Source organism: Monodelphis domestica, chromosome 4 (assembly GCF_027887165.1).
Source record: "Monodelphis domestica isolate mMonDom1 chromosome 4, mMonDom1.pri, whole genome shotgun sequence".
Taxonomy (NCBI): domain Eukaryota; kingdom Metazoa; phylum Chordata; class Mammalia; order Didelphimorphia; family Didelphidae; genus Monodelphis; species Monodelphis domestica.
This window is the reverse complement of record NC_077230.1, coordinates 132,707,776-132,729,060: the sequence shown is the minus strand read 5'-3', so window position 1 is coordinate 132,729,060 and position 21,285 is coordinate 132,707,776. Positions and strand designations below refer to the sequence as shown.

Below are 21,285 nucleotides of genomic sequence, written 5' to 3'. Positions count from 1 at the left end.
GAACCATATTCCACCATCCTCCAACCTAGGAATTATTCTAGTGTTAGGGAAACCCCAAACCCTCTTTCATTCCATTTCCTTATCTTTCCCTTCTTCCCCAATAAATCCCTTACTTAATCTTAAAGAAGAGAAAGAGTATTTTATTTGAGACATCATAAAACTCACCTGAGTTGATTAGAGAGACCAACAGAGGAATCAACTGGAAAGGCAGAGAAGAAGGGAGGAGGGACAAGGAAGGAGGAAAACCAAGGTGGGTAAAGGGAGGAAAAAGGGAGGAAGGGAGGAGATTGGCAGATCTGATCTTTAGTTATCATTTGCCATTCAAATAATCCCCTATTACAGAAACCATCATTATATTCAGTTGCCAGATATTGTCATTTCCACAGAACTTTCACATATGTCCCTTTCTTTCCACTTACATAGCTACTGCCATAATTTAGACCCTTATCATCCTTCTCTTGGGCAATATGATAGCCTACTAATTGATATCTCTCAAGTTTCTCTCCATTCCAGTCCATGGTTTTCCTAGAGAATAAATTTGACCTTTTTCCCCTTTTCCCCTCTCCACCTCGGTAAACTCCCTTTTGCTTCTAGGACCAAATATAAGCCCTTCTATTTGGCATTTTAAACACTCCACAAAGGGCATATAGGTGCAGTGCAGGCCGGAAGTCCTGAGTTCAAATGTGAACTCACATACTTCCCAGCAGTATGACCCTGGGCAAATTACCCCCAGCTGCTTTACCCTTTTCTGTCTTAGAATTGATACTAAGACAGAAGGTAAAGGTTAAAAAAAAAACAAAAAAAAACACAAAACTCCACAATCAAATCTGTTCCCACCTCCGCAGTTTTATCCTTTTCTGTCTTAGAATTGATACTAAGACAGAAGGTAAAGGTTAAAAAAAAAAAACAAAAAAAAAACACAAAACTCCACAATCAAATCTGTTCCCACCTCCGCAGTTTTATCACACATTACTCCCTTCTCTGCTTTCGGTGATCCAGCTGTTTCTTCATACAAATATCCATCTCCATCACTTTTACCTTTGCACTCACAGGCCTCCTCACTGGAATACCTTCTTTACTCCTTTCTGCATTTTATAGTCTGGTGCATAGAAATGTTCAATAAATTCTTACTTAATTCATGACTTGTCCTTGATTTCTTTCAACATCAACTTTACTGGTCAAGGTCTTTCCTGGCCTCCTTAGCTGCTAATAGCTCCTTGTTCAAGGTTGTATTGTGTTCTCTTTGGGTGCTTCTCTATGTGCTTATATCAATACACTTGTTGCCTCCTTCAATGGAGCATTAGCTACTTGAGAGCAAAGACTATTTCTTTTTTGTTTTTGTATTGTCCAGTGCCTGGCAACATAGCAGGCCCTTGTTGATCATTCATTGAGTGATTAATTATATTCATCATCAGTTGTCTGAACTTCTATCTTCTACATATCTTTAAAATATATGGCTCTCCTACCCCCTTTCCCATAGGGAAGCAGTAGACTTAGCTTATAGATTGGGGAATGTGGGGAGTTGTACATATGTGCATGTACAAATGGACATCTTCAAATATTTAAATGATTAAATGTAATGTCATTAAAATTTTAAATATGTTAAATTTAACACACACAGCTGTTGCATAAATTTGTTTTGCTTGATTATGCATGTTCATTATAGAGGTTTTGTTCTTTCTCAGGTCAGGAGGAGAGAAGATGGAAGAGAGAATGAAGAACTAAAAATTAAATTTAACTGAAAAATATAAATTCATTATGTATACAGACTGGATTATTTAGGCAGCTCCCTTTTTTTTCTGCCTCATCTGAGTAATTTCTTTTTTGGCCTTCATATTTTCCTCTTGGGTCAACTTCCCTAGGATAGAATTTTAGGCCCTAGGATAAATTTATACCTGTTATGAACTCTTTGAATTTCTTTGAATCTGGTATATGTTGGACTGCTCTTTATTTATCCTCAACAAAGGTATCATTTTCATTCTCTCTCGATTTTGTCATTGTTTCTATTTTTTAACAGTTTTAGAGCTGCAAGGACCTTGAAGACCATTAATCCATCCTTCTAAATTTGCAGATGAGGAAACTGAGGTATATGAGCAATTAAAGTGATCTGCCCAGGATTACACAGCTATTAAGTATATGGAACAGAATTCAAACTCAGCTTTTCTTTTTTTCAATCTCTATATCAGAAGTATATCTTAACTTTTAGTCAAGTTAAAAGCTTATCTGCTACCTTGATTTTGATAGAGAGAATCATAAATTTCAAGTTGAGAGGAAGATTAGAAATTATTAAGCCCAGCCCTTACTTATTACTGTTGAGAAAATTGAGGAAGAGAGGCTAAATTACTTGCCCTAGTTAGTGTCTTGAGGTAGGATTTGAACTCCATGTCCTGTACCTTACCCTCTAGCTTTTAAGAGAAACACAGAGAGAGAGAAAGAGAGACAGACAGACAGACACTATGTAGTGGAAATTCTTCATCATGCTTTCATACCCCATTCATGATCTCTTTCATGGTCTTCTCATCTAATTTCTTCTTCCAGCCTAGTGGTTTGTAATATATTCCTCATGATTAGATTACTTCTGTTTTTCTTTTCCTTTGATCCTCTTCTGAGAGCTTCTCATTCCAGTTCCTAGATTGCCTCATAGGAATATATCTTCTTAATATAAAGTGTGAATATACAATCCTTTTTACTTATTTTGTTCCATTTGTATAAGATTCACCCTATGGTAGCCAAATTCTAGGTACTAGCCCCATACCTCCAAATATCAGTAATACCTGTAAGGGTTAGAATTTATGGTTGGACTGAATATATTTTTAGTTGGACTCCAGGGATTTAATTACTAAATCTCAATGAATTACTCAAGTCAGAATGGCTTTTATGGTAGTTTATTTACAGTAGAGGGAAGAATTTAAGGAAATGAGAGAGAAAAAGAAAGAGAGATAGCAGCTCTGGCCTGGTCTAACCAGGCAGGAATTCAGAGCCCCAGTCAAGGGGTGGGGTGGAGCAGAGGATTAAATTTAACATGGATTCCAGCCATGATGCCTCCTCCAAGATGAAGCGGCCTCCTAAAGAAAGGGATTCAGCCTTTTCACTCACCATGTGGCAATACAAAGGGAAGCAGTCTGAGATCTCAAACCTGAGATCCTCAACGGTCTAGTTCCAAGGCAAGGACCTCCTCATGGGAAGTGACCATGAAATATAAAGGCAGTTCTTTGCGTCACTTCCTGTGTCTTACATCTACCAATGGTGGCTTAAACTTGACTTTGGACCACTCAGGGGGGCAGTCAGTTGTTTCTGATTTGTCACTTGCTAGCACATGAGGGTCATAGACCTTCCTCCCCCACACTTAATCCTTAAGTGAGGGTGTCTACATGCCTGATGTCTAAAATTCTAAAGAATTAGTAGGGTGAAATAAATCTCAATTTCACATACCTATGTAGCTGCATCTTCTTTTTTGCATTAAGTATGTTTTTACTCATATCTTTATACATATGTGTTTAAACACCTGGGACTACAGGTTTTATTGCTGATTTTACTCTTGAATATTATCTCCTATGAATTGTCTTTTCTGGTAATAATTTATATCTGCAGCTCAGTGTGATTATGTGACTTGGTTTTTTAAAATGTAGGGAATTTTCTCCTTTCCCTCTTAGTTTTCAGTTTAAAGTTATCTTGATCTAGTAGGAAAATAAGATGTGAACATTTGTATTTATTTCCCTTATGTGTAAATGTCTAGAAATGACTGATGTTATTTTGTTATTTTTTCATTTGGTTGACAGCATGAGTTCTTGCCATAGGATTATTTTTTATATTAGCATCTTTCTTTAAGAATCTTAGATAATATGCTTGGACTCAAAGTGATTTACTGTCCCTTTGTGTCATGCCAGCATAGTTTGTCTTCTGTTATCCCTAGCTATCAAAATTGATATAATAGACTTCATTTCTTCTGCTTACCTCATGAATGGTTGTCTTTTCTTTGATTTGTTATAAAGAAATTCCTCTCACACTCTGGCTATCTATTGCTAAGCGCTGTGGAATAAAAGCTAAATTGATTTGGAATAAATGCTAAATAAATACACCCTCTACTCATACACCCTCTACCCATGCAGGTTAATCTGTAGATTCATTATTTGCTCTATTTAAAAAATATTATCATTTTAGGACAATTCTGGGTAGGGAAATCATTAATCAGTTAGAGATGTTGTTTTTCTCTTCATAACAGTAAGTGCACACACTTACATAACTAGTACACACACATCATCTTTCCTTCTGTTAATGCAGTGTTTTCCATTTTTGTCCAGACCCATGATTTCTTTACTGCCTAGAACTTGAAGTTTAGAAATTCTCTTCAAAGCTGCTCATCAGCAATTTACCTATAATTTATGCTTAAATCTTTTCCAAAGACACCAAGAGATAAGTGAATTGCTCATGGTCACAAAATGAGTTTGTGTCAGACAATTAAGGCAATAAATTTTAGTTTTTCTGACCAAAACAACTGATTTTTAGTGGGAATTTCTCTAAAACTAGATATTGTGTTCCAGTAGATAGCAAAACAAAACACTCTTTTTAGTGTTTTGGTCATCTCTAGAAATATTTTCCTACATTTTTCCCCTTGTCACTCAAAATAATTGTCAATATTTCCTCGATAATCAGTGGATTTCTATGGACTTTTTGGTCTAAGATTGCCAAGAGGCCAGCATCCAAAAGCCTGACCTGTGACAAGATCAGATTACTGATGTCTTAAAGCTTTTGGCCACCTCTTGACCAAGTTATTCTCTCTTGTGGCTGCTATATTCTTCACCATATGAATTTGGAGGCAGGTAGTGCAGTGCAAGAGCCCTGGGTCTAGAAGACCTCACTTCAGTTTGTGACTGTGCCACTTACTAGCTGTGTCAGCATGGGCAAGTTACTTAAACCCACTAGTCCTCAGTTCTTGATCTTTAAAATGATGGCTTTGGACTAGATAGGCACTGAGGCCCCTTCTAGTTCTTAACCCAGAATCCCATGAATTAATGGTATTGCTGCTAATTAATCTCTGCCTCCTCTCTCCCTAAAATGTAATGGCATTTTTACTATATTCTCTTAGTTTCTGTGCATCTAAACTCTCATCTATCTCACTCTTACTTTGAGTGTTCTCTGTTCAAGCCTCAATTTCTTATCACATATTTCTTACAGAGCAGTCTGGGTCCAAACTCTCCCCAGTATTCTGATTACTGTCAATCATTGGTACCCTTCATTCTAAACTGCCCTCCAGCATATAGAGTCTCAAGTGGGAATTTCCTAAATTAGATGTTGTTTAAATAGGAAAGGAAGTTCTTCTAAAAATGATTTGATAGCTTACTGAAACTGACTGAAAATGCTTGCATTTTTTAAAGCCAATAAGAATCCTATATTGAAAATGTACTTTGTTGTTATTTTTATAAATCCTGAGCAAGCATTTGGTAAAATAATAGGAGAATTTTTAAGAAACTTCAAACTTCATCAAAGGGAAAACTTTCTATGTGTGAAATAGGGCAAGAGAATCTCATACTCAGCTTATATGACAGTGGTCTTTTTTTTAGCAGAGATTCCATTTATCATTTTTCCAGGAATAGAAATTTTAACTCTAGCTTTTTCTGTTATCTCTTCTGGAAAATAACATGAAATATATATGCAAAAAACCTCATTAATTTGGACTAATTGGAGAGAAGACCAGTCTGAGGTAGTTGAAAATCTGAATTTAGAATGTTTTACAAAATGTGGTGGTTTTTTTTCATTCATTCAAAATCAAGTCAACTAGCATTAATTAAACAACTTTGCACTGTGCTAAATTCTGGGGATACATAGAAAGGAAAAAACAAAGGTTTTATTGTATACATATTTCATGATATCTTCCAGAAGAGCTAACAGAATAAGTTGGAGTTGAAGTTTCTATTCCTGGTATATTGATAAGTTGAATCTCTACTTTAAAAAAAAGACCACTGTCATATAAACTGAGTATGAAATTTATTTGTTCCATTCCACATTTACGAAGTTGTTTTTTTCTTGAATCTTGAGGAATTTACAATTTAATGGGGGATTCAACATACATATAACTGTATATAAACAAGATATAGACAGGATTAAAAGGAGATAATCACAGAAAAAAGACCCTAGCATTAAGGGGACTGAAAAAAGCTGCTTGTAAAAGGTGGGATATGGAGAAACTGGAGAAAATGGGAGAAACTTTAGCTGGAATCTGGAGAATCCAGTAGTTATAGGAGAAAAAGGAGAAAATTCCAAACATGGAGACAACCAGAGAAAAGGCATGAAGTTAGGAGGTTAATGTCTTGTGCAAGGAACAGGAAGGAAGTCAGAATGTTGGGGTCCTGGAACGCATATGTATCTGGAAAGGAGTCAAGTTTAAGAATACTGCAAAGGAAGGGAAGAGTCTGTGAAGGGCTTTAAAATCCAAATGCAGGACTTTATGTATGATCCCGGAGGTGTCAGAGAGCCACTGAAATCTATAGGGTAGTGACCTGGTCAGGTCTGCTTCTTAGAAAGATCACTTTAATTGCTTAGTGAACAATAGACTGGAATGAGAAGAGACATGTGATGAAAATGAAGTCTAGAGAGGCTAATTAATTTTATGTAAAGACTTCAGAAGTAATGAAGAATAGTTCTTTTAGGAAGATTAAACCTCCTTTTAATCTTATTTACAGTCAACTTGCTCCGGGAACACTTTTCCACAGACTAAGGGATAAACTGTAAATAAACTACTGCTAGTAGCCTCCAACTTATTTTTAATATAGCTAAAGAGCTAAAAATGGTTTTTATAGTTTTAAATACAGTGGTAGTACAAAAACAGGCATTGGGCCATGTTGGACCCTGGGGAGTAGTTTGCTGACCCCTGCCAAAGAAGATGAAAATTGAAATATCACAAACTTAAAATTATAATGTTCAAAATTAGTGAGGCTATAATAATAGTAACAATAATAATGGTTAACTTTTATGTAGCAATTTAAGGTTTATAAAGCTCACAGACACAAGCACATGGAAAATTTCATTTGATCTTCACAACTCTGAAATAGGTGCTGTTATTAACCTGATTTTACATACTAGGAAACTGAGAAAAACTTATCTAGTATCACACAATTAGTAAATTCCTGGGATAGGATTCAGATTCAGGTTTTTCTAAAGCCATTGTCCTAGACCATGCCATTGCTTTCTTATTTGTGATGTCCTTGAAAGGAAACAAAGTACTACTCTACTACTCTTTGATAGAGACCCAAGATGAAAAGGGTAGAGAGCCAGGCCTAGAGACAGGAGTTCTTGGGTTCAAATATGGTCTCAGATACTTCCTGCTGTTTGTTTAACCCTTGAGTAAGTCACTTAACCCCACTTGCCTAGCCCTTATTGCTCTTCTGCCTTCAAATCAATCTATAGTATTGATCCTAAGATGTAGGGTAAGGATTTTTAAAAATGAATTTTTTTTTTAAAAGGGAAAGAGTCTAAAAGGATACTTCATTGAGGAAAGTAATGAGTCTCATAGCAATGAATGAAATTCAGCATTCATATAAATATGCATGGTTAAATGAGCTGACCCATCATCAAGCAAAAAAGATTTCTTTATCAGAAAACCAGAAAGGGTTCATCTTTAAGGAAATATGGTATACAAGTATTTTCCGGCTCCTTGTTCTGTACTTATCAAAACGTCTTTACTCTTGCAACCTATGTAATTATATTGAAGCATTTAAATTAGTAAAAACTGACCATAGAGTTACACTAGGATTTGTAATACATAGTGATAAAATGAATAATAATCTTCGCTATCAACAGAAACACATTAATATTTACAACTCCAGAAAAGGGTAAATTTTGTAGTACCATTATTCTGTATGAACAAGTATTACAACACAAATTACTTTAACTTATAAATCATTTTAAATTGACATTACCTATCTGCTGCTTGGTCACTGTAATGCTTTTCCTAATAGATTGGGAATACAAAAAAGAAATCTTTTCATAAAATCTGCAATTTCACTTACTCCTAAACTCCAGCACTTTGAGATTTATGATCTTACTGATACTCATATTTCCTCCAGTGAGGTAAATTACAACCACTATGTTCCTGCCCATATTTTGTGGTTTTTATTTCCTTCCTTTTTATAAATTCACCGTATTTGATCCATCTACAATGCCGGATGGATTACTTCTGACTTCACTAGGATACTAATGGAGCCTACAATCTATCCACTAGATTTCACTATATTCTTGCTAGCCATCTTGTTTTTCATTCATACATTTCTTTAATAACATCCTTTATGCCATTTCTGCAACATAATCTCTTCTTCGGTTTTATGCCATTCTTGTGCCCTTTGGGTGACCATCAACTTTAGTTTTCTAAAACTAATATTCTGTGACTCACAGCCATACAACATCCCTGGAAGAATATTGGTATACAAAAGGTCTATACCTTTGTTTCAGGGAGAAACTGGAGTTTATTTCAAGAATTTTGCTGTTAACAAAGGCAATTCAGTCTACTCTCTTAATCATATAATTAAACCAAGTCACCAAGCAAATTGACCTACCAAAATACTTGAACTTTAGATTAACCAGAAATATTTAAATAAAAATTTTTATACTAAGTATGCTCACTCAAAATTGCTGTTGATTTTCAGGTAATTTCTTCCTTTCCCTACATTTCTTTTAAATATAAAACATTATCTTTGATTATCTCTCCTCTTTTCTTTTCAGGATCAAATTAGGTTAGTCTGTTTATTACTGTTCTCATTTTTTTCTACTAAAATGTGTTTTATTAGTCTATTATTATTATTAGTTCTATTAGTCAATTAAAGATCCTAAATTTAAAATATTCTTTCTGTGTCTCTCTTTTAGGATTATTTTGTTAAAACTTGGTTGAATTTCTTTTTCCAACTTATTCAGTTCCCTTGATTATATTCTATTGTTTTATATTTTCACATAAATTTTGAAACTTTTCTAAGCTGATTTGAAATGTTTGAGTAGCATATGAAAAAAAAGCTACACAAGTAAAAGGTTCTGTATTATTTTGGGAGAGCCTGTGGTAATATATTTCATAATTTTATCAGTATAGAAACAACCTGAATCTCTTTGCCTAGCAACACTGCAAAGGCAGACTTAAGTTCATTATGGAAATTTTCTTCATATGCTCTGCTTTGAAAGGTAACATGGCATAATGAATAGAGAGCTGTGAAAGAGAATTTAAAACTCTTTGTTTATTTTGAGTTAATCAATCAAGAATTTGAAGTATCCCTCCTTTCACACTTACTTAGCCTTTTACTAGAAAAACTTCACCCCACCCCCAAAGACCACAAGCACTTCCCCCTAGGCAGTGCCAAGCAAATTGGGAGATTGTGATTACTTCCTGTGAAGTAGGAGAGAGACAGGAAATGATGTGGAGAAACACTTATAAAAAACCAGCCCAAGGATTACTGAGGAGGATTTTAGGAGGAATTTGGATGAAGGGGAGGCTTCTTCTACGATTCCTTCTGTAAGGCACTTTACAAAGATACATTCAGCATTGGTGAGTCTGGATGAAGAAGCATTCTATGCTGCATAGATTCAGTGTTGTGGCTCAAGCTGAAGGAAGAGGCTTACTCTGGTGAGACACTTGTTGAGTCTACAGGACATCTACATGGAGATCAGAAATTTGTCAGGGAGTAAGCTGAATTTCTTCAGATAGGAGCTCTAGCATGGTAGGCTAGGAAATATGTTCTACTTCCCTCGTATATCTCCCTCCTTTTACTATATTTATATTAAATTACATTATTAAGAGCTACTAACAACATTTTGACTTGAAATTAATTTTATATAGGACAACCTCAAACATTTTTTAAACCATTATTATATTTGTCAAACCAAATTTTACAGAGTTAAGCTCAGGAAAACCACATTATCTGTGGCCTATTGTATTTTAAAATTTATTTTGTTAAATATTCCCAGTTACATTTTAATTTAGTTCAAGAAACATTTGGGTGTGCTGTGGTTGCCTGAAGGCCCCATGTTTGGCCCCTCTAGGCAGCTCTGTAAGACTATACATTTATAGAAAGGTACCAGCATTCCCCTGGGAATTCACCTTTGAGTTCCAGTGAATTGATGAAATCACAGGTGCAGTCCATCTCTGTACTATGCAGTTTTTTGCTACCACCTTCTCTAGGACATACATTGGCATACTGGAATGAATACTGAGGGTGACCAGTCTGGTGAAGTACTAAGAGACCATTCCATGAAGATCAGAGAAGGACTCAGGGACACTTAGCTTGGAGAAAAGACTTCAGAGGGTCATCATATCTCTCTGCCAAGTACTTGAAGCATTATCAAATGGAAGAAAGATTAAACTTATACTGCTTGGTCTCAGAGGGCAAAACTCGGAACCTAAGTGGAAGCTAACTAGAGTCAGTTTTCAGCTTGATTTAAAGAAAAGCTTCTAACAATTAGAACTTTCCAAAATAATAATAATAATAATAATAACAACTGTGATAACAAGAAGCATTTATATTAATGTTTTATGGTTTTTAAAGTATCTTGCTTATGTTCTGATTTCATTTGTTCCTCAGCAAAACCCTGAGTTAGGTGCTATTGTTATTCCTGTGAAAGAATAGATAGCCCATCTTAGGAGATAGTGGGTTTTCCCCTCCCTGGAGGTTTTCTGTCTGTGACTGGATAACTACTTATTATGGATATTACCGGAAATGTTGGTCTGATATGATTGGACTATGAGCTCTCTTAGGTCCCTTCCTACTCTGGGATCCTATGATTCTATAATGACCTTTCAATACAACTTGAGCTTACACAACTTTACCTAAATATGGGCTCAGTAAATTAACCACGGGTTTGGAAGCAACACTAGAATTATTGCCAGTGGCATTGCTACTAACTTCTACCACTTGTGTATCGTTGGTAATGCCCTTTGTTTTCTCATTCTTTAAAATGAAGATGCTGAACCATATGCACTGAAGTCTTTTCTAGCCCTAAGTCTTATGATCTTCTGAATATTGCTTCTTAATTGTGCTAATGGGTCTCCATCACCTTTGTTAACTTGGAAAAAACACAGAACTATTAAATAGTCAGAAAAACCAAATCATTAATCAGGAGAGGGATAGTGTTCAAATATTTAGGCCTCCACATAGAGTCACACACACCAAACCACACAGAGCTGAAGGCCCTGGCACCACTCTATGATAGCTCTGACAAACCATAAAAATTGGGGAACTTATATACCTCTTGGGGAACTGGAGACTAGGGAGTATGGTTGATTGGCTTTACAATGGCTACAAAGAAATGAGAAGTCCAAAACAGGATTATCATTGAGAGACTGATGCTTTACATTGGACACAAAAGGGAAAGATCCAGCCATGGACTGGGCTACCTGAGAAAGGACTTTGACATAATAAGAGAAACTATCAGAAGGAAAGGCTACTTAACTTCCCATTGAGTCTGCTAACTCCACCTATAAGTCCTTTAAGGTTTATTGTTACTCTGAAACTAGTGAGTCTGGGATCTCCTTTTGGGAGAAACTTCTCATGGGACAAGGTCAAACTTGAGACTCTCCAGCTTTCAAGCTAACTAAACTTGGAGGTTTCTAGATTTCAAGTTGACACCTTCCAAATGTGAAGTTCAGTCTTATACTTGAATACTTCTTCATAGACATTCATAGGAATATAGCATTTGGTTTTTGAAAAGCAGAAAAAAAAAATCCCCTACTCCTGGATGCTTTAACATTAATAAAAACAAAATGCCTTTAAGTTAAAAAAATATTAATATAATTGCCCCAAATATTGGGACATAGTGTTTCTTCCTAGTTTGAACATGGAAACATTTTCCCGATCATATTATTGATATTGAAATATATGGTTTCTAACTGTTTATTAAGGCCTTTCTCTGACATAAACCCAGCAGAGATTATTTCTAAGCAAGATACTTTAAAGTTTCATAACACAAATGTTTTTATAGTATTCTAATATGTTAGAAAAGATAATAAAACTTAATTTCTTCTTTCACCAAGGAATCATAAAATTAATTGATTTATAATAAATAGGATAAAATTTTAAATATTGCTAATAACAAAGTATTTATTAAATGTTTTTGTGTAAGCAAAGATTGTTACAATCCTGAATTATCTATCTGCTTTTCCTAGTTTGAAAAAGAAAAACAGCATGATATCCGATCCTTCTTTTCACCAAAACATAAGGAGAAGAAACACACAATAGCATCCTGTGATGAATCAAGAGTACGTCAGGAAAAAGCGACTGAGAAGGCCTTGGACTGTAGAAATATAGCTAAGCGGGATGCAATTGACTATGAAAGTGATTTTGAACCTGAAGCTAAAAAATGGAAATCAGTCGTCATTCAGAGCAATTCCAGTCAAAAAGAGAAAAGATCAACCTGGTCTAGTTCAACAAAAGCTGAGTTTATAAAAGAAACAGTTCAGGAGAAAAAGTCTAACTCAATCAAAATATCCCTCCTTGGAAAAGATTGGCAGTGTGGTCTCTGCACTTATGTTAATAGTTCATTATTGACTTATTGTGAAATGTGTGAGACCCCTCAAGACAGTACTGGTGAGTAGAGGTGGGAGGTAGTTCTGTTTGCTCCCAGCTAGATCAGATACCTGTTGCTTTTAGAGTATATTAGCTTATCAAAGCTTAAGTTGAGACTGCTCGGTGACTTGAGCCTAGAATACTAGAATAAAACCTTCACAGAGTGAAGACCCTGTGAATTTATCCTCTTTTGGAATGTGAAAAACTCCCACTTCTGTCAAGAATATATATTCCCAAGTGTCTGTGACATGGCATTAATTTGGCACAAATGGACATTTCTGATTAATGTCAGCAGGATGCGAATTCAATGGGCAGGAATAGAAGCTCTGTTGCCATGGCAGCAAATATGCCTTATAGTCAGAGACCTGCTGTTTTCTTTTCCTTTGTAGATAGTATGATTTTTAAAGGGAAATTATAGATTTTTATATTCTAAATAGATAAATAATTCTCTGGATTTTTTTTGCTTCCAAAATTTGTGAGGTGTGGAATTTTCTGTGTGGGAAATAATAAAAATTCCCCCAGGTTTCATTTCTTTAAAGAACCTCAAGTGGATAGTCTGTTTTAGTAATTTATTATATTTTTAAAACCAGAAAAATGATTTTAAAGCAGAAATAAAGATGGCCTAAACTGCTGACTGTATATTTTTATACTGTGTACCTTATGGGGGAATGGCTACATAGTTGTCTTATGAAAAATGCTATTAATGTTCCTTTTGCTTCATAATTTTTAAGTATATTTTTATGATTGTGGAAACTGCCAAGTTGACAACATTGGAAAATGAAATGCAAATTTTATTTATGAGTTCTAATAATCATACAACTGATTTATCTGGCACTTTGGTGCTTCAGAGCTCTTGACATTAACCAATGAGTCAGCTATTTGGGTCGTAATATTCTGAGTTCCTCTCTGTCCTTCCCTCCAGGGTCTCTTAGTTCTGATCTAAAGCTAAATGCAATCTGTAGTGAAGTCTTTTCTCTTTCGGTTCTTGGTGTTCCTGCCAAAATTGACAGAGTCTGCCATCTGGGTAGTTGTATTTGTAATGTGGACACCTGTTGTCTGCAAACTAAATTGGAACCACAAGCTCATTTCACAGACCATCCCTATAGCAATTAGCATGATTCCATTCAACTCCCAACTGTTATAAACATAAAAATAAAGTACTCTTTGCCTCTAAAATAATTTCTGAGCACATAAAGTATATGAGATAAATGACTCAGCAGCATAATTTGGAATTTAATATTGGTTAATATTTTCTTGTTCCCTTGTGCTATCAAAAGTTAATCCTGAAATTGCCTCTTGAATGATAAGGTCATAAGCAGGTTGTCTCACTTATATTTGAACAACATTTTAAATTATTTTTCACTAACTTTATCAGCATAATTAAAGATGGGGAAAAAGAATATTCATATTAGTAGTCATCATGTCATTACATAAAAATTAAAATAATTAGTTTAATGAAGATTAAGTTACTGTTTATTGAAGTAATTCCCACTGCTATTTTTTTTTGACACCCTAGGATGTCTCCAATTAACTCAAGGGGTAGCATGGAAAAAAAAATAATTTAAAAAACAAAATTAATTTTAATTTACTTTCATTTAAAAAATACATGCCATATGGCACATTTGGAAGGGGACAGCTGTTAGCAAATCAAACAGTGGAAAGGTGTCACGATTCTAGAAAGGTTGGGAATCACTTGTTCAGTGCATTATAAGTAATTTGGCATAATTTGCATTCAGTTCTAATGTTTAAGTCATTATTGTTTAAACTCCCATCTGTGCCAAGGTCTTTTTGAAGTTACAAATAAATGAAGTTATAAATCCTTTTTTTTTTTTACTTTCAAGAAACAGTTGATAACTTTTATTTAGTTTTTAGTTCTTTTAGAGGCAGTGATGCTTATAGCAGAAAAGGCATTATTAGATTAAGAGTAGATTTAGGCACAGTGAATAAAGAACTAGGCTTGAAATCAGGAAGATAAGGGTTCAGATGTGGCCTCAGAGACACTTTCTTAGCTGGGTAAGTCATTTAACACTGTTTGCCCAGCCCTAGCCCTTCTGTCTTAAGAGTTGTTAAAAAGTAAAAGTTTAAAAAAAAGAATAGATTTAAGTCTGCCTTGACATTTATCTTGATCCTGAACAAGTCACTTCACTTTCTGAGCCTCGGTTTTCTATGAAATGAGTATAATGCTATGTATTATCTACTTGGGATCTCATGAAGAGTAAATGAAATAAGGTGTATAATTGATTGTAAATATTATAAAAGTACATTTAGCTTAGAAAACAGAAAGCTCCATGGAGAATCAAAAACAGTCTTCCATTATTTATAAGACCTATCCTGTGAAAGAGATTGGATTTATTACATATCATATTCGAAGCCATGTCTAAGATTACTGATAGAAGTTATACAGTAGAATATTACTCTTTTTATAAAATCTTTGGCACTCCAGAGCTTTGCAACAGTGGAATAGACCAATCTGACATTTAGTTTTATGTTTTGAAGAAACGTGGTCATTATTCATCAAGTCAATTGAGTAAGAGATTTTTGATTTGGGTGGGATTTCAAGCTTGACTTTAAGTTTCTTTTTATCTATTAGATGCTGTGATTCTGTGGCTTAGAATAAAATGAGTTACAATTTTCTCCTATATTTTAAATATCCCATTCCACCCCAATAGCTGACAATTAGCAATTTAATAAATGCTTATCAATGAATTTCTAATTGATTTTTCAATCCTTTAATTATAGCATATCTGAACAAGAAACAAATAGATGATCATAACTGGATCCAGGTTGAAAAAGGAAATCAGGTTAATGAGTCCCAGAAAGATACTATCTTGCAAATTGAAACCAACTCTTCCTGTGGGCAGCAAATCCTTGAACAATCAGTAACAGAACAGTTCATGGAAAGCAAGGAAGAAAAAGCAGAAAGTGAAAATGAAGATGAGAGAGACGGACTAAAACCCCAACAAGGTGAATTTTCCATTTTTATTTAGTCTCTTTGAAAAAAAAATTGAACAATGGAGTACCTGGGAAAGAGCCTTGACTTTAGGATGAGAGAGTTTAAGTTTAAATCCCCAATCTGACTTGCCTATATGCCCCTGGGCAGATTTCATATCTTCTCTGGGCCTTAGTTTCCTCATGTTTAAAACAAGATGGTTAGTTGGACTAAATAAATGGTCTCCAAAGTCCTTAACATTTAAACATTTTCTTTCTCTTCATATACTATTTTAAATGTTTTTAAATTTAATTTCTCCATAATTATATATAAAAATCGTTTCTAACACTTTTCAAAGAATTTTGAGTGTCATATTCTCTCCCTACTTCCTTTTCTACCTTTCCCTACTTGAGATGGTAAACAATCTCATATAGATTTTACATGTGTAATCATGTAAAACATTTTTCCATATTAATCTTTTTATGGAAGGAAACAAATCAAAAAAGTTTAGAAAGTGAAAAAAAGTTTGCTTTGATCTGGATTTACAGTCTTACCAGTTTTTTTCTCTGGAAGCAGTTGGCATTTTTTATTGGGAGTCCTTTGGGAGAGTTTGAGATTATTGTATCACTGAGAATAACTAAGTTATTCAGTTATCCATTGAATACTATTCTTGTACAGAGTTCTCCTAGTTCTGCTTATTTCACTTTGGTTTAGTTCATCTACTTCTTTCCAGGTTTTTCTGAGCTCCTCTTGCTTATCATTTCTTATAGCACAATAGTATTCCAATACAGTCATGTACTATAATTTATTCAGCCATTCCCCAATTGATGAGTATCCCCCTCCCTTTCTAATCCTTTGCCACCACAAAAAGATATAAGTATTTTAAATATTTTTTTATTTATCGGTCCTTCCCCTTTTTGTTTTTTTATCTCTTTGGGAATACAATCCTACTAATAGTATTGCTAGGTCAAAACATATGTAATGTTTTATAGCCCTTTTGGCATAGGTCTAAATTGCTCTCCAAAATGACTGAATTAGTTCACAACTCCCCCAGCAGCACATTAGTGTCTCAATTTTCCCACATCCTCTCCATGTTCTGTCATTTTCCTTTTTCTGTCATACTAGCTAATATGATAGGTGTGGCGTGGCACATCTGAGTTGTTTTAATTTGTATTTCTCTAGTTAATAGTAATTTAGAGCATTTTTTTTAGATATCTAAAGAGAGCTTTAGGTACTTTGTCTGAAAACTGCCAGTTCATATCCTTTGACCATTTATCAATTGGAGAATGACTTGTGTTCATATATATTCCACTTATTTTACTATGTATTTTAGAAATTAAGCCTTTATTAGAGAGATTTGTTAAAGAAAATTTTTGTACTATTAATATTGCTGTGTATTACTCTATTTCATCTGCTATTAATTATATCTTATTTGCTTCAGAAAGTATTTGAGGAGGCAAAGTACACCAAAATATATCATTAAAATAGATGTTATTACAGCATCTTCTAATTTCTTAAACCATCTTTGTGTAAATTAGTATTTAAAAGAACAAGCACAGATGTTATAGCCAGGAGACCTAGTTTCAAATCCCAGCTATTTGACTACAGTCAAGTCAGTTAATCAATCTCATTTTCTCATTTATAAAATGTGACTAATAATATCTGCACTCCCTGCCTCCGTAGGCTTGTTTAAGTAAAAGAGTTATATCTTCAGATCTTTAAATGTCCATATAATCAATTATTACTGTTGGTGGTGGTGATGGAATCTGATCAATGGCATTTAATCCTTACACATAAAATGAATCTAATAAATTGTTAAAGGATCCATGGCCAATTATTTTGCCCAACTCCAACCTACCCCAATCTATTCAGACAATTGGGGCTTTCTTATTGATGGTATCTGGTATACTCTTTTGGACAGTTAGTAGGCATGATAGATTATTACATATAACATTTTTTAAATTGACTATTTCAATTCTATTTAAATATATAGCAAGTGACAGTATGTTTCAAGGTACTACAGAAGACACTAAAATATTTTAAATTTATTAGGCTTTTTTGGATGATTCCTTCTGATGTCTATAAGTATACATATATAAACCTATATATACATAAATATTCACATAGGTGTATACACAGAAATTATCTAGCAATAGACTATCAAATATCAGTGTTCAAATAAAAAAAAGTGGTCCAAAAATGGGCCAACTGTCAAGGATTGGCAGCATTATGAAAGTCACTGTTCTTAAGGCACAACTATGATCATATCTGTCAAACTCAAGAGATTTCTCCCATCCATCTCCTTCTCTGTTGAAATTCTTCACTTTAGGACTTACTATTACCTAAAAATGCTATTCCTGAGTTTTCTTTCTCATCCTACAACTGAAAGTCTGTCTATTCTCCAGTTGATCATAGCTCTATCACACATGACCACATATCCTTTTTTAATGTGTAAGATTTAAAATAGTGGGAGAGCATAAACTGTTATATTTAAAAGAGTTGTCTGCCATAAACTGTGGCAGTTAAAAGAGTTAAGAGTATAAACTGTAAGAGTTAAAATAGTTGAGGTTGTAAACTGTAGTGAGTAAAATAGTGGAAGATATAAATTATAGTAGATATAAGAGTGGGTGAGTAAATTTGTGACCGCAGAAAATATATTTCACTACAGTGTCTTGGTTTTAAATCAAATATAAGGTGGTTGCCAGGGAAATATTCCCAATTATGAATATACCCAAGTCAACTGGGTTTTATAGAGAATTTAATTAATAATACAATGAGGAATTAAAGAAAAGAGAGAAAGAGAGAAAAAGGAAATAAGTATGAAGGGCCTTAAGCCAATATGGCCTAGACCTGAGTCTAGAGAGAGATCAGTTAGTCTTTTATCACTCACCACAAGGTCTGTCTAAGCAAGGATTCTAGTGACAGAGTCTCCTCAGAGATAGTTCCAGCCAGAGTCCTTCTCAAAGAGCCTTCCAGCCAGAGACTGTTTCAAAGGGCCTCTCTCAAGAGCTTTCAGAGGGACAGAGTCCACTCAGAGGAGCTCCAGCGAGACCTCCTTAGAGATTGTCCTCCAAGAGCTTCCCTTCTCCAGAACCTCTCTCCAGAGATCGTCCAAAAGGATTGTCATAAGAGATTCTTCAAAAGGATTCGTCCAAAAGGATTGCTTCATAAGAGATTCTGTTTTTCTTATATAGGGGGTTTTCTCCTATGTCACTTCCCCTAAGTTCTTCCATCTACCAATCACAGTAAACGTTTTCCAAGGGACAACCCATTCTGAATTCACTGCTGGGTCGACTAATCCCTTTAGTAAGTTTGAACCAGAAAAACTTCTGAATAAGTTTTCACCTCTTTGCTCCTGGCAAGTTTACAAGTTGCCTGACCCTTAATAGGTACTTAGCACCCCATTGTATTAATTCTAAAAATAGGCATGGCTTAAAGAACTTTTTGCCTCATTATAAGTATGGGTTAAAGTACTTTCATTGTTTAGCAAGGAGTTATCTCCCCCAAAGCAGTCCCAAGTATGGGTGGAGCAGAGGTCCTCCCATTTCTGATCCAAGTAGAGTACTCACATCCAAACGTGGAATGTTCCCAGTAGGGAATTGTTCCAATTGAGAATTCCCCGATGGGGAAATTTTTAACATTCACAAGTCTGAGAAATTTCAAGATTTACAAATGTATACTCTACACACTGGAGTAAACCCTAATTTATTAAGAAACATAGCCTCATAGATCAAGGTCAAGAGCTGGAAGGGATCTGAAAGGTCATCTAATCCAACTTCCTCATTTTGCAAACAAGGAAACTTAGTTCCACAGAGTTCCAATGACGAGGTTATACAAATCGTGAGTGGCAGAGATGGAATTCAAACTCATTCCTTATGGATACAAATTCAACCCCTTGAGTATCATTTTTCATATTTCTATCCCTGGTTCCTAGTAGTAATTTGCATATAGCAAATTCTTATTGTATGTTTAACTGAATGAAGCAGACCAGACCATGTTTACCTCTATTAACTTTTTAATGGCCATTAAATAGGCAGCATGTCTTGTCATAAAGATACTATTGTGTTTCTCTGCTTTTTCTTATTCCCAAGTTTGAAATTAATCCAAAGTTCTAATGCTTCTAATAATAAAATAATACCACAGATCAGGAGAATGTTCATCTGGGAATGGAAATCTAATCATTTCAGTTTGTTGATCATTATCTTTAGTCTTCATTTAATCTCCATTCCCCAACCTATGTATTAAGAATAATTAACTGTTCTTTCATTAGGTGTCAGATGCTTTCACTCAGACTTACACATATTTTTCAGAAGTCCCCAAAACTGCACTTTTAACAGTGTCATCATTTTCCCTCATAGCTGTACCTCCTTCTTCTCTTGTCCTTTTGACTAGTAGACTAAGAAAACATCAGCATCTGTCTGTACCAAATGCTGAATTCTGCTAATGAGAACAACAGATATTATGCATTTAGCACTAAGCTCCAGACACTGAAGATACAAAGGAAAACAAAAACACGGTCTTTGCTTACGACCATGTATATACAAGATATATACAGTATATGTGGGAGATAATGTCAGGAGGAAGGCACTGGCAATGCTTAGGGACCAGAGAATGCTTCTTGCAAAAGATGAGATGAAGCTCCAGGAAAGCAAGAGGTGGAAGTGAAGTGGGGAAAACATTTCTGATATGGAGGCAGCTAATTAAAAGGCATAAAATCAGGAGATGGTGTATTTAACATGCAGAATGAAACATACATATTTTTGTATACAGCCATTGAGCTAATTTGTTTTGCTTGACTATGCATAGTTGTTACTAAAAAAAAATTGTTTCTCTTTTCTTTTTCATAATGGGGTAGAAAGTAGAAGGAAGAGAAAATAGATTTTTGTTAATTAAAAAAATAGAGGTTAGGATTTTGCTATAGATGTAAAATGTTGCATGCACTTTCAAATAAGCTCATCATCTTAACTTTTACTTAGTTATTTTGCTTTGTTACAACAGATCTCTCACAAAGGAAGTGTAATATCTAAATTTTATAATATAAAAACAAACTGTATCGACCAAACTTTTGAAAAAGCCAACAGTGAATTTTCTATTTGATCCTAGAAAAGATAGGGAACCACTGAATTTTACTAAGTAGGGATATGATGTGGTGCATTTTCAGAGAAATCAGTTTGATAGCTGAGTAAAGGATAGATTGGAGTTGAGAGAAAGAATAGAGGCAGGGCCACCAGCCAGAAAGCTATTGCAGTAGGGCAAGTATGGGGAGAAGAGCAACCACATCAGGGTGATGGTTACATAAGAAGAGCAGGAACTGTGTACAAGAGGCATTGTGAAAGCCAAGAATGAGGATAAGTCCAAGTGAGGAGATGAAGATGGCATCAAGATTGCAAGTTTGGGTGAGCGGGAGGATAGCCATGCCCTCATCATTAATATAGGAGTTTGAAAAAGAAGAGTTTTGGGGAGAAAGATGACGAATTCTGTTTCTGGACATGTGGAATTTGAGTTCTCACAGAGTCCCATGAAATATGAGCAGAAATAAAAATTGAAGAGAGCCCAAATGTAAAAAGTTTATTAAACCATACTAGTACTCCTCCTTCTCCTAGCACAGAGTAGTTTATATAGCCTTTACATATAGCCTTATCAGGCACTGGGCTAAGTGCTTTACAATGTTCTCATTTGATCCTCACAACAAACCTGGGAGATAGATATTCTATTTCCTAGGTGAGAAAACTGGAGCAAATGGAGACAAAGTGAGTTGCCCAAGATCACACAGCTTCTAAGTGTATGAAGCTGGATTTGAACTCAGTTTTCCTGACTCCA

At 34.9% G+C, this 21,285-nt stretch overlaps 1 protein-coding gene across 5 annotated transcripts in view; it reads left to right on the top strand.

Moving 5' to 3' along the window:
- ZRANB3 (zinc finger RANBP2-type containing 3) overlaps positions 1-21,285 on the top strand; it is a 210,242-nt gene that overhangs the window by 164,630 nt on the left and 24,327 nt on the right. For all 5 annotated transcript variants that reach the window (XR_008911173.1, XM_007494093.3, XM_007494092.3 and 2 more), the window contains exons 13-14: positions 12,137-12,557; positions 15,276-15,500. Coding sequence is in view for 4 of the 5 variants with exons in the window: in XM_007494093.3 (XP_007494155.1) it covers positions 12,137-12,557; positions 15,276-15,500 (646 nt within the window). In the remaining variant the exon portion in view is untranslated. The remainder of the gene's footprint in view (positions 1-12,136; positions 12,558-15,275; positions 15,501-21,285) is intronic.